This window comes from Fulmarus glacialis, unplaced genomic scaffold, assembly GCF_000690835.1.
Source record: "Fulmarus glacialis isolate BGI_N327 unplaced genomic scaffold, ASM69083v1 scaffold20767, whole genome shotgun sequence".
NCBI lineage: Eukaryota > Metazoa > Chordata > Aves > Procellariiformes > Procellariidae > Fulmarus > Fulmarus glacialis.
In genome coordinates, this window is record NW_009224053.1 from 270 (window position 1) to 14,761 (window position 14,492).

At 45.1% G+C, this 14,492-nt stretch overlaps 1 protein-coding gene across 1 annotated transcript in view; it reads left to right on the top strand.

Annotated features, from left to right (window-relative positions):
• Window positions 1-562, top strand: part of ANKRD9 (ankyrin repeat domain 9) — a gene marked incomplete at its 5' end in the record, with an annotated part of 827 nt that extends 265 nt beyond the window's left edge. Inside the window, 1 exon segment of the mRNA XM_009582040.1 lies at window positions 1-562. This exon segment is cut by the window's left edge and continues 43 nt beyond it. Coding sequence (XP_009580335.1) covers window positions 1-562 — 562 coding nt within the window.
• Between the last annotated feature and the right edge of the window lie 13,930 nt (window positions 563-14,492).

The following is a 14,492-nucleotide window of genomic DNA, read 5'->3' on the forward strand; positions in this document are numbered from 1 at the left end:
GGCCATGGCCGTCCGCTACAACCGGGTCCGCATCCTCTTCCAAATCCTCAAGGCCATCCAAGCCTTCCCGCCAAGTGACAGAGCCGGCCACCTGGACCGCCGGGGCTGCAGCCGCGTGGAGGGTGGCAAGACAGCCTTGCACGTGGCCTGCGAACTGGTGCGACCCGAGTGCTTGCTCCTGCTGCTCGGGCACGGCGCATCGCCCTGCTTGCAGGACAGTGCCGGGAACACCCCCCTCGACACCTTGCTGCAGCAGATTTCCCACGTGCCGGTGGCTAACATGCGTGCCAAGCTCCTCTGCCTTGACTGCCTCTTCTTCTTTGTGCCTCAGGACCTCCAGTTCACAATGAAACAGCAACTGTTGGACAACTGGCAGCGGTGGCAGGACCTCCTGGGGGAGAAGAGGTTCCAGTGCCTGCTGGGCTTAGCTCCCCCGTCGCTGTTTGTTGGAGCCATGCGTGTCTTGATCAGGACCATTTCACCTGAGCATTTCCCAGAGGCTTTGGACGATCTGCCTCTGCCTCCTTTTCTAAAGCCTTTGGACTTGAAACTGGAGAGCTAGAGGGGTGGTATGAGAGCCTCCCGCTCACCTGACAGAAACAGACTGTTGTGCTAAAAATGTATCGGTATATGAAGCTGCTAATGCGGCAGCCAAGTATCCGTTTTAATTAGAACTGTATTTTTTAAAAGAATTGTATCTGGCACTTTACAACATATTTTATTTAAAGATCCTTGTGGTGAGGTGAGGTCCACACTGCATTTTATAAAAACATTCTATGGCATGTACAAATGAGGGTATGTGGGAGAATATATTTGTAAATACATCTGAATAAACCAGTGGCAGATGTGATCAAAATACAAACTGAGCGACTGAAAACCCTGAAGTGGCATGTGCCTTGGAAAAGCATGTGTGGGGCGGAGGAGTATCTTTTTGTTAGGATTTCCCTGTTACATAAGTGTTGCGGTCCTGGAACAGGATGACTCTTTTTTTACAGCTTCTAATACATCTTGGCAGGGATGCGGGTTTTTTTTAAAGGCACAGATGAAAACTTCCTCATCTTGTACACAAGACCAAAGAGAAGCCAGATACTATTAAAACTTCCCTAAAAAAGGCTGGCACGGATGTGCAGCTGAACAAAACGTATTTTAAAATATGCATAAATAACAGTTGGTTTCCTTGCAGAATTCTTGCTGTTCCCCTGGGAGAGCCAAGGTGCTTGTTTCAGGCAGAGGAGAGCAGGAGTACACACACTGCTCTGGCCAAAAATGTTCCTGCCCTGGCAGGAGGCAGGAATGGACCCTGCAGCCCTCTGTGTCATTGCTGCAGGGTGGGGTGTGAGGAGGGTAGCAGAGAGCACGAGGGCCAGCCTCCTTGTGCCTGCCCTCTGCTATGCCCAGAGAGATTTATGTAGGTATGGCAATGGCCCAGGACCCTAGAGAGGCTTTTTTTGGTGGATTGCAGCCCCTCCACTGCCAGTCCCCTGCAGGATGTGATGGCTTAGGTTCAGCTGAGAGAGCTGTGCCAGTCTTGGTGTCCACTCTGGGTACCAGAGGAGTAGCTTAGATATCCAGCCTTCCCCCAACTATCCCTTCTGAGATGCTCCAAGGTACATAAAACATCTTCACAGCTGCTCCAGATCAAAAAGCCCTTCAGGGGTAACGTCCTGCCTCCAACACTTGTGTTCTGACACATCAAAGTCCTGAGCAAAGGGTACAGCTTCAGTTCTTTGCTCTGCAACCTTTACAACATCACACTGCTTACTTCCCTGTAAAACGGGCACTGCCCTTGTCTGATCTGCAGGGAGCGAGCTGCACCGGCTCCACCAGCACTGCAATGATAGAATCTCCTAGGCCACAGCGCTGTAGCTTTGCCTGTGTTGTTGGAAGCTGTCAGTGAAACTGCAGGGTTTTGCTTCGGGGCTTAAATGTGTAGCCAGGGAGTTGTTTGCCACTTGAACTATTTCAGCACTGTTGTTCCCTTTGGGGTCATCAAGGAACTGACGTGCTCAGAGAGAAGAGGCCATGTTCAAGGCCTTTATTTGTGAATTAATTTTGGTTAGGAAAAAAAAAACACAGAATGAGGTACTATAAGCTGTTCATGCTTCAGCAGAGTGGTATTTCATCTAAAATAATCTCCATACTGCATGCACAATAAAAGATAAGCCATACTTCTGAAATTTGAGATGCAACAGAAAGAAGATTGCTATTCTTAGACTGATGGCACTGAAAATGTTTCCTAGAAGAGCAAATGTTCCTTTTTCCCAAGAAACCAAGCTGATACGTGCTGAAACTAATTACCATGGGAAATTTAGATCCCTAGCTAGAAAGCATAGAACAACTCTAACTGTTCTCTTCAGCTACCTTGTTGATAATAAAAATACAGAAATCCAAAGAACTAACCCCTCGTTTAGCTGCTTAATAAAAAAAAAAAAAAATCTATGTTGCTAAATTCTTTATTTGAGTACATGTTCCCCATTGCTTCTGTAATAATGGTGTGGAAGCATCTTCCAAAACAGACGCGAAGTAAACCAGTCAGGTCTAACTTGCACATGGAGAAGTGTCTTGAGGTCAGGGAAGAGACAGAGCTGGGGGTGGGAGGAAAGGTTTAGCAGCCTTGCTGACAAAGACATAATGAGATTCAGCACTGGGGAGTTGGTCAGTTGAACTGAGCACTGGAAGACGCTCCAGCTCCCAAGCTGTGAGGGTAATTACACATTGGAACAGCTAGGCAGGCTGGGCAGGACTTCCTACACCTTAAAAAGAGCCCGTTAACAAAACAAGAATTCATGGCCAAAGCTGCCCCTGTGATTCCCTACAGCCCTCCCACCAGCTCTCGGGTAATTCACTTTAACAAACAGAAAGGGTCCCCTCAATATGTTGTGATGGGTCCAAAGTCAGCTAATTGCTGAGCCCCTCCTGTTATTCTAGGACAGAAGTCAAGCCTATTGCCGAGCCCATGCTGGGATCACTCTGCTGAAGGTCACCGATGGACCTCACTATGTGTGGCTCATTGATGTCTCTGGGATGCTTAATCTGGAGAGGCTGAGAGGAGCTGTGGGCAAACTACACCAGAGACTACACAGATCACTCACCCAACTGGGTCCAGGCTTGTTTTTCAAACAGAGTCACAGCTTGGAAAAAGGCTGGGGCTTCTTGGCTTTGGAAACAGAAGTCCTTTGTTTATAGACCAAGCAATAGTGGCATCAGCTTTCCTCAGACTGACTTGCCAGCATGCCTCTGTCCTCTGCCACCTTTGGAGCACAGTGGAGTGCAGGCTCCACAGCCCGTTCAGTTCTCCGTCTCTTGGAAAAGGCTGCCAGCAAAAATGCCAATTAGTGCCAGTTGCAACACCATTGACAAGCTTAATAAAGCAAACATGGACAGTCGTTATGTCTCTGCAGAAGAGAACTGCCAGTGCTAGAGTCAGGGAGCTGGCCACAAAGGTGTGGGAAAGAAGATTCACCATGTCCTAACACCATGAGGAGCAGAGGGGTAAGGATATATACTTAAAAGCTTCTGCCTTACCTGCACAGGTTAATCTAGTCACACAAGGCAAATTAGTCATCTGTACGAAACGCTTTCAAAAGCATGTAAAGCAGTATATAGAGCCAGCATTCCTGAAAAGCTTAGTTATAGCCAGTTCCTCTAAAAGGCTACTTTCTATCATGAAACAATGATGAAATATAATAAATATTTCCCATGTGTTGCTCAAGCACTTTCAAAACAAAATATTCATATACTACCCACCTTTTAGTACAAAGTGGTTTTATTTGCTGTGACAGTTAAAAAAGGCCTGAAACACTTTCATTCAGAAAGAAAGGGGAGAGAGTAAGTACTGGGTTACTTTTATTTTTGACTCTTTGCAATTGACTCTTCTCTGCGGCTCCCTTAAGTATTTCAGGAGTTACAAAGTATAGCCTGTCTAGAGTCTGCTGAAGGAGCTGAAGTCTATTATAATTTTGAGTAACTTGTTTAAAAGATGGATTTGGGAGCTTTAACAATCTTCTTTTACCTAAAATACTGAGTAGTTAAAGAATTTAAATTGACGTGAACACAAAACTAGGTGGTTTAAATAGTCTAAAAAATCCCTTACTATAACATTTGTCTCAGTCTTGCTCTCTGATGTGCTGTCCTGCCATAAAAGCTGCATCCTTCTTCTTGCCATGCTCACAGCCTGGTATGAGCATTGCCAGAGGTGGGCACCTTAAATTTAGCAGAAGATGCAGGTATTAAGTACACCAGAAAATCACTCCCTTCATGAATATGCATAGATATGGAATATCAAGCCTAACATCAGTTGAACACTCAGCACCGCACAAAGAATATCTGCAAATAGGTAAAGGTTTCATACAGCTTCAGAGGGAGAGGAAGAGGGCTGTTAATGAACAGGCTCCTCCGTGTGGACAAATCTTGCAAACTAAACCAAACAGGCAGGCATTAAGTAAAGGAGAAAAGGAAGCAGAAAACCACGGAGAGCCAGACCTGCTGGGAGAGGAGGCCTTGGCTATAGGTATGGCTGCAATTACAGGCTGGTCTGAAAATGAAGTTGAAAATAGCAAGGACAGAGACCCAGCACAGAGGCATGGAAAGACAGAGACTAGAAACGGGCCAGGGTGCCAGGTTTGTTTCCTAATCCCTATTTGTCCTATGTCTGGTGTTCAGGTTGTATGGGTTTTTGACTTGCAATATAACAAATCTATTGACCTCAGCAGATCATTGCGCATTGCATCACCCTGTCTGCAGATCAATGTTCCCAACTAGACAAACAAAGCACCCATGCCATGTGCTTAATATTTAAACAGCAGCGTAAATCCTTGCAAACCAGCTTTTGCAACACCTATGTTAATAACAGTACTTCCCTCACTGGTTGATGTCAGCAGCTGTCTGAGGTTAGATCACCATTAATTCCTAGCCTGGCTTCAGTGGTCTCTCCTCCACCTATAATGTGTGAAAAAGAAACTCTGCCTATTACTTGCTCAGACCACATCAAACTGTCCTCTGTTATCATGCACAAGAACCACATCTATGGTGTTGCAAGGCTCCTGCTTGCACTGATTTACTCCTGCTCTTTCAACCAAGCAGGTACACATGCATGTGTAGCACAAGAATGGAAGGAGCAGAACTCTCTTGCAAAACATAACTCATCAGTCATAGCAGAAAACAGAAATACAGTTTGCAAAAACATCAGAGATCCCTCACTGCTGCTAAAAGAAATAGATCCAAGTTCAGCTGGAATAAAAAGGTTCCCCCTACTTGCCCTGATGACCTCTGAAAGGAACAGTATCTCTTTGTCCAGTGGTTTAGTTGATAAACGGAAAGACCACATAAATCAACAAAGCAAATCTTTAGAAGCCTCAAATGATGAGAAACTCATCACGTTTAGGAATTATTGCTAAAGTCAGAAGAGTCTAGTCATCTAGTCTAAATTGTGTATGACACAGGTCAGCAATTCCCATGTTGGGCATATCACATCTCATGGATTTGCAGCATCTGCTCTATGTCCAACCTTATTTTACAGATTTTTAAACAGTGGAGCACCGAGGCTTTCTGAGGAACTTGTGGCTGAGCCAAGCAAAAGTCCCATCCAGATCACCTCAATCTCTTGTCTGTCCCTAAACCACAAAACATCCCCTGCCATCAACCCTGCCTCTTTCTTCTGTAGGAAAAATTAATCACTTCCTAATGCAAATGCAAGAATTGACCAGAACAGATCTGAGCCAGCAAGGAAGGAGGCAGAGACCCACTTCAGAGAAGCAGGGAAGGCAGAAAGGGGCTTTGATCTGCCCCACGCTTGGGCTTCAGCTCTGCGAGCAAGGTTTCAGCAAGAGTCTCAGCCAGTAAGCCAGGGCCCTGGGTGAGCTCCAGTCACACCAGCCATTGCGAGGTTACGTTCCCTGTACTACAAGTCTAGTGGGAAACACAGTGCAAATCAACCCTTCTCCTTCAGGAAAGCATATTAGGCCCAAAAAGTTCAATTCCCAAATTCAGGCCTGATGCAACCCATGCTGAGCCATGGCGAGATACCTGCATGTCTGGGGTATGAGGGGAGGCCGTGGGCCAGCCTCCCCTTCCCTGCACTCCCCTAAGGCACCCAAGGCAAACACAAGGGCAGGAAGCTCCATGGATCTCAACAGGGAGGTGAGCAAGGCATCAGGGCCAGCCAAGCCCTTCCCGTAGGCTCTTCTGTGGAAAGCAATTGAAGGAGGCCAAGGGAAGAGAGAGAGGCTTCCAGGCAGAAAGCACTTGGCTGCATGCCTCAGCCAGGACAGGGAGCAGCTTCCAGCATCCTCCCTGCCGCGTGACTCCCCGATTCCTGCCCCCTTCGCCACCAGCGCCACGGCTCCTCTCCCACAGCCTCCTGGCTTTGAGGGCAAATTGCCTGTCCTCCTACCTCCTGCTCACACACCAACGATGAGGCAGTGTCTGCAGACCCTGGCTCTGTTTGGAAGGCTGGGCAGCCCCACCTTCTCTCTCAGCCAGCAAAGCTCCCCGGCCCCAAATTGTCCCTCCGCTCCTTTGTTCCAGCCCCAGTGGTAATTACTGTTTTGATGTAAGGGTGGTTTTTTGGCATCATGCTCTTAATATTCAGGCTGTATTTTATAATCATTAGGGTTCTTCTTTTTAATGGTGCAAGTAAATTATAGTAAACACATTACACTACATCACATTCATATTTTTAATGCGGTATCATTTCCCTGACAATGTTTGAGGCAGCATTTTAAAGCAAAGCATAAAAGGATGAGTAATTTCTAACTCACAGTAAGAGAGAGAATGAAGTCCCTTGAGGAGCTGAGTTTTTGAACGTCCTTTCCTCCAAACCATCTGCTAGTGCTCTCCCACTGTCTCCCACTCCTGCAATAAGGAAAGCTATTGATGGTTAGTGACTCAGTGACAAGACAGAAGGATGCAGAGTCTCAAACTGATTTCAGTCCTTTGTTAATGACATGCACAGACAGGGCTATGGTCAAAAGTCTTGAACTAGTAATGGAGGTGGCCCAAGCGACTACTTGTCCACTGCTTCTGTGAAGAAAGGGGCACATTGCTTCTCTGACTTTTGCAGGCTTGCCCAGCAGGAGGGATGCTGGGACCTCAGAGACCACAGAGTTTAGGAAAGCTACTGAGAGAGCCATAGGGCCGCAGCCATCTGACAAGAGCCATCACAGAGCTGCCAGCGCAAGTGAGGGGAAACATTCACATGCCAACAGAAAGAGCGTGGCACTCCCTCAGGATCGCCTCCTCCTTCAGATGGCCAAGGTTGGACTCAGCTCTGCCGCCACCTCATCCTCCCTGCCAGTAGCAGCACCAGGGCTGTGGTTAGACGGACGACGCCCTGGCAGAAAAACACCTTCTGAGACAGCCCTGAGGTAAGAGCTGCCAGAAGGGCAGACCAGGTGAGTCACTCACTGAGTCACTCGTCGGGTAGAATATTCTGATGGATAAAACCAGATCATTTCCTTCAAAGTGAAATGCCAGGTGCATAGCTAAGGTAGTGCACATATCACCCAGGTTGCCTTCACTATAGAGAACATTGGCTGTGGTGTTGGAGCTCTGTACAACATGCTGGCCAGAGATGGCCAGTTCACATCCAGCAACATCATGCCAACCTTCCTGATAGATCAGCAAGCTATCACCCCATCAGCCATGGTACCAAGCTCTGGGTGAAAGACTCAAGGTGTATCTCCTCATAACCCTTTGCTCCACCCAGTCTGATCTCTTGGGAGACTATGGCTTCTCCTGAGGGTCATCCCCTCAGACTGGGTGTGCAGTGGGACACACTCCACCCTCCATTCCTTCTCTCAGGAATAAAGCCCTCTCCCCCAGCATAGCCTGTCCTGAAACTCTTGTTTGCCACTGACCCCTTTCAGCACTGCTTACACCCCTGCTTTTAGGGTGCAAGGGAAGCACACTACCAGCATGGTGATGGGCGAAGAGCATGGCCAGCATCCAAGCTATGCTTCACCGTTGAAGAGACTTGATAAGTCCCAGCTTCCCAGTGAGATCAGACATCTGGGGAAGCATAGAGTAGCAGGCACCTGGGGGTTGGGGAGGACAGCAAGGCCAGGCAGACGGTGGGGCCAAGCACCACAACACTTGTACCATGAATGCTGTGAGAACTTGAGGTCCTAATTCTTTGGTACCACATGGTATCAGCTATGCTTACGTACGTGCTTAGATATGCCTAGCAACAATGTGCCTATGGTACTGACGCATTGCCCACATGATGAACAGCCAACTCGCATCACACCTTCTCCCCTTTCCAGTTCAGAGAGACACAGAGCAGTTAAATCCCAGCTTCTGAGCTGGAGCTTTTTCTCAAGTCATATCAGCAAGTATTCTTATCACCAGAGGTCTCTGGCTCGATATTGCCCTGCGGTGGCCACAGCAGTGGCCTTTAACTCTTCAAGTCTCACAGGCACTTACTCAACACAAGCCAGCTAGCAGCAGACCTTGTCCTGCAATCGTCCACGCTGTACCTGCAAACAGCACTTTTGCTTGTACAAGCCAGGGAGTTATCAGGCAAATGTTTCTCCCTACTGCGCAGCTAAGCCCACCGGGGCCAAAAAGAGAACTACAATCCCCTGTGCTCTACTCAAACCGCAGAACTCTGCTGTGTTCCCATCCTCTTTCCACTGTCGCTGAATGATGGGAGGAGAAAAAAGGGAGAGCGAATTGCCTTGCTGCTCCTGATAGTGAGGGAGTAACTTTTCAAGATAGAGCCAGGCAGAAGAGGGGAGGAGTAACACAGAGCTTGGCTCTGCCCACCTCCAACTCAAAAGGAAAAGCTCTGCTTAGCAAATGCTGTGCCTTTCAGAGAGTGCTAAGCAGCACTGAGCACTCACTTTGGGAGCTGACAAATCCCAGCTGGTAGTCTGGATCTGCATGTATTCACCTTTTCAGCATTTGCAGTTCATGCATGGAGAAGTGGCACTGTACTGTACCAAACTGAGGATACAGAGCTGGGAGGGTATTCGGAAGTCTTTTGTTCCAGAATCAAAAGAAGCCTTTCCTGCCTCCTGCTTGGGATTTGATGCTTTAGAAACTGGTTGCTCAGATACCAAACAAATCTTGTGTAGACTCCTTGTTAAAACAAAAGCATAGAAATTTATGCAACCAAATCCCTGCTTTGGACTGTGACCTTACCAGGCCTATTCATTAATTAGGCTACACTGAAGCTTTACTGAGATCCAAACCTGACACTGACATAGCTGACTCTGTAGGAGACACCCTTCCTGATGGGACACATACCGAACATGCTGTTTTAATGCGATGTTGACCGCAAGTGGCCTTGATGACCTAGGCATTAAATATAGTGTGGCAAAAAGGTATGTGTCCTACCTCTCTCTATTAGCTGGAGTCTGTGAAAAAAAAGCCAGTTTGGCTATCTGAGCCGATGGGTTTTAGCTCAGCTGGCAAAAGGGCTGCATGCACTGTGATAGCAAGTCTTGAGCTCAGAGCCTATGGAGAACCTGTATTCTTTCTGGTATCAAAACATGAAACTCTAGTACAATGATCATGGCATTTTTGCCCACCTTCCTAGTTCCCCAGCCTCTGCAATAGGAAAACATAATTCTTTATTGGTTTGTTGCTCACTTTTCTACTACCGTTGGATGCATTTGCCCTGACCATCATACTACTCTCAAGCCCACACCCTCATTGTAAAGTCCAAGCTTGACACCCTGCTTAACTTCTGGTTAGCGAGGGTCACCCCACCCTGCTCACCGCTCATGTTTACTCCTTTTTGAGCAGCGTTTGGAAACTGCTCCCAAGCACAGTAAGTCTGTCAGCAGCAAACCTTCAACTCCTGTTTCTTGTTTGCCTGCCCTCCTTCTTCATCTGCCTACAGGTAAAGACAAGTTTACTGCTGATCATCCCTTCGGAAAGTGCTGCTACCACAAGAAAACATGGAGAAATACATGAGATGGCTGTCTTTGATGAAAAATTACAAGGTAAAAAAAGAAAGGGTTACACCACACAACTTCTTTGTTGAAGACAAAGGCTGATACTAAATGTGAGCATCCACTTGTGGAGGGATCACCTCTGGGAAGAAAGATTATTGAAACCAACACCTAGAGCTTGACAAAAATGGATTTATTACATAAGTCTAACCATTTTCCTCTTATAAATCTGCCACATTGTTGTAATGTCAAATCATCAGTGGCCAAATGAATCCCTCTCATCTTACACTCTTGACATACTGATTCTGCAAATAAAAACAACCAAACAAAACCCCACTTACGTTACAGCTGTTACAGGTGATGTTACATATATATTACTAGCCAGCTGGTTGGTTTCATCCTCCTCTACAATAAAGAGTGCTGTTTTCACACAGGCCATCAATAAGCCATGAATATTCTCACATATAAATAGCTGGAGGACTGATTTGCAGAAATGCTGAGTGTCCGCAGCACCAAATGACATCAATGGAAGATGCACATGTTCTGCACGTTCAGAAGCCCCGACTTTCTGCTAATGCCATTCAGATCTACCAAACAGAACACAAAAGGACATAAGAGTACTTAAAGAAGTGAAAACAAGGTGATACCACCTACATAAAAGAATCAAGCAAAGCAACAAAACATTAAATGGTTCTGACAGATGTTCTCATCCCTTTATGTCACTACAGGGATTGTTCCCTTTGTCCAGTCTTAAATGCTGCATAGACTGGGACTGCCACCACTTCCTGACAACAGCACAACCTAATAAGCCTTATTGTGAGGAAATGTTTCCTGCCATTAAGTCTGATTCTCCTTTCCTCATTCTTCTTCCATAGGTCAGAATTATTCTTTTCAGCATTCCCTGAAACCATTGTATTACCTCTACTCACCCTAGCAACCGTGGATTAAGGCAGGTATTCTTTACAGGCTCTTTGAGTTTTATTCCTGCCCCCCTCCCCAAGTCATTATCTCTGCTCAGTTCATTATTAATACCGGTGTTCTCAGAACTTCTTTTCTGAAATTCAGGTGCTTCCCACTGTTTGTAGTAACCTAGATGTGAACACATCAATATCAGAGGGAAAAGAAACTATGTTAGCACTATGCAATGCAAAAGAGCTTCACCCCGAACCAGGACCAAAACTGCAAATATTATACAAAACCTGCTACACAGGTCCCCCTGGGACTTGACTATCTTTTGAAAAGATAATGCTCCTGTTTCCCAACCAGTGGCATAGAACGGCTTCCAAAGATACTCTTTACTTATCTGGACTACAGCAGAGGCACTGGGATAAAGAGGAGAAAAAAAAGATGGTTCCTTCCCCAGTGTCATCCATGTTAGAACTTTATGAGTCACTGCCAAGGAAGACAGACACTCAGTACCCGGCTATCACTTCAAACAAAGTAGATGCATTTATTTTGCAAAATCACTTGCCTGGGATGGCTTCCAAAAACATCCCTTACTTGGCTGAACAGAAGCAGAGTTGCCTCTGGAGATGTCATATGGTGAAGCCTTAGACCCTACTAATAGTATTCCTGAAGCCATATCCAAATCCATTGTAGTGAAAGGTTTGCCATGGATTTATATAGCACTAAATATGAAAGACAAGCGTTCCAATATTCCCTACTTGCCTGGCTGTGTTTTCACAAAATAATTTTTCAAAATAATCAAAAGATTATTTTTTTTCTAGTCACCATGGTATGGTTATAACCGTTACCAGTATTTCTTGAGCTTAACGTGACAACTGAATTCAGGTGTTGCAAATCTGCTATTGGGAAAACAGCTAAATATAAGCCAAGAGATCAATGATACCAATGTTAATAAACTCATATTCATAGTTGTCAGATTATTTATTCTTTTTGGGAATGCAAGAATATGTACACATTTCTAGTGCAGCAGTATTTCTGCAGCAGTGATTCTCAAATGATGATCCATCAGGCACTGACAAGTGGACCATATTTGGTTTACAGAAGTGTACAACTTCTGCAGTGCTTTTTATTAAAAGCTTGATGGAAAAAGTGTGGGAAAATCTACAAGGAAGTTTTAGTGGTGACCCAGGTCAACCCACGCAAGAATTTGGGGAATCGCTATTTTAAATTTACTCACTCAGTACAAGTTGGTACTTGTAAAACTAACAGAGATCAATAATGAAAGGTGAGAATCTTGAATGCAGAAAGCAAATAGGATGATGATATACAAATCATCTGGGTACACAGAGACAGATCTAATTGTTGGGTGCACTAGACACTGGATTTCAAAAACACTCAGCTCAAGCTGAAAGTCACTGTGACCCATTAAGGTCCTCAAAAAATTGCAGATAGTACAAGAGCTATGCTACTTGAATTTGGTGAAATTCAGCATGAAGACAGCATGAAAGAAGTTTCATTTGTAACAATTGATCGAGGATGTTATTTATGTCTGTGTTATGCTGACGTGTTCCACCTTGGCTGACTTCAGGAACCCTGCTACCTAAAGCAAGAATCCTTAGAGACAGACCTAAGAAACCACGTTTGCCAAGATCTGCCAAAGATCCCTATTATCCACCATGGAAGCTGGCAAAACTCACAAGGTAGGGAACCATATATATGCTATGAGCCTGTCCATGCTGCCCAGAAGAAATGTGCTATGGGAGACACTGAAGTCTAGCTCTTAGCAGTATAGTTCTGCAGAGCCAATATTCTTCTTTAGGTCTCTGAACCTGACAGTAAGATAGATGCCAGCCTGCTCCTAAAACTGGCTTTGAGAAATCACTGGATGTATGATCGCAAAACTTAGGGATTGAATGAAGCATGGCCTTTTAAATGAAAGCTGAGCTCACCTTGCTCAGTATGCTTTGAAAACTCATCTGGCAAGATATGGCATCTCTTGCCCATTTAAAAAAAAAAAAAAACAACCAACCATCTGTCATCTTCCATCTTGAAAGTCTTCTATTAAAATCAGGTTTAGGAAGCTACCATATTGCAAGCAGCCAGCAATGGTGAAAAACATGCTGCAAAGGACTATGGACAAGGTTAAAAGTAAAAGTACCAAAGCTTAAGTAGAAGGAGCTGCTTCACTATGTCTCCGGACCTCAACTCCTGTCCTAGAGCAATTAGAAGTGGCAAGATGGGGAGGAAGGAAAGGAGGTGATACACAAAACACTCAGAATTGCCTCTACACAGTCCTGTGTTTTTCTCCCAGACATGCTCTATATGGGCACCATGTGATCATGTAGTTGTGATGGAAGAACAGGAGAAAGATCTCTCCACTAAGCAAAGAACAGTATGAAAAGCAGTCAGCAGGCCTTAAAAGCAACAGGATTCAGCTCTCCACCATATCTGTTCTCAGTACAGACAAACACGTATTTCAGGTTTTTTTCTTGTTTTAAACACATACCCCATGCTGACAGTCTTTTAAGTAAGCAGCTAATTAGACCTGAAGCCTAATAGATCTCCTACACAAGTACCTATGGCATCAACATTAATATTTAACAAGGTCAGCATTATTATTACAGTAATTATAAAGTGAATTAACAGTGCTAAACCTGTTATTTCAAAGTGTTACACTGATCATTTACCACGTTTTCCTTAACTTAAAAGGACTGACTTTCACCACAGCACCATGGAATGAAGTGCAGATCCGCCGCTTCACTTGTTTGTTATTCCCAATTTGGAGCGCTGGGTGCGGCTCACAGAGGGAACAGACTATAGCCCATCTGTTGAGGCAGAGAACGGATTTAGCAAGACAAGCGTGGGAGCTGAGCAAGTAAAATCTCAGTCATCCTAGCAATTACCCTACTTACTTTGCACTTCCCATGAGCAGCTGGCTGGTCTGTTCCCTGTAACAACCAGGGATTGTGGGGTTTCTTGCTGGCAGTTGCATTTTTCCCCCTGCAGCTCAAGCAAATTCATTCTTTTCTGTACATGCCCCTGCTGCGTAGCCAGGCACATGTGCCAGGCAGTCTGCTGGGGGCTTCCCTGGAACCTTTCTCCCTGTCTTTTATTTCTTCTGGGAGACGTCTAATGAGTTTGATCTATCACCTGACCCAGGGGAGCTTTGCTAAATTCATCCAGCCCACGGTTAGGCAAAATACAGCAGTGTAACAACTTCAGCAAGGAGTCACCTATTAAGTATTCTTATTTCATGCTTTAACAGACATAACATCTATGCCATGTCTCCATTCTATATACAAGATACCTATGCACACTCATAACAGAGAGCTCCTCCTGGCAAAAGCTCACTATACTGATTAGACTACAGGTCCACTGAATACAAATAAAGCATGCAGTCAACTTGGGCAGATTCAGGATGGTAAGTACAGGACCTTAATACAATTCTGTACACATCTATAGGTATATTTTCTCTGCATGTGAGATTCAAAACACAAGTGTTGTAAATAGAAGTCTCCTTCCTTTATCTGCTGTAAGTGAATCTCAGCTGAGATTATGATAAAGGTATATTAAAAAGGAAAAATAAGTCACTGGTTTCTTCTGTATTGGACAGAAATAGTGAATAATGTTTGAAAGGTTAATTCATAACTACAGCTCCACTCAGTCCTATTCAGTTGTGTACTGTTCGGT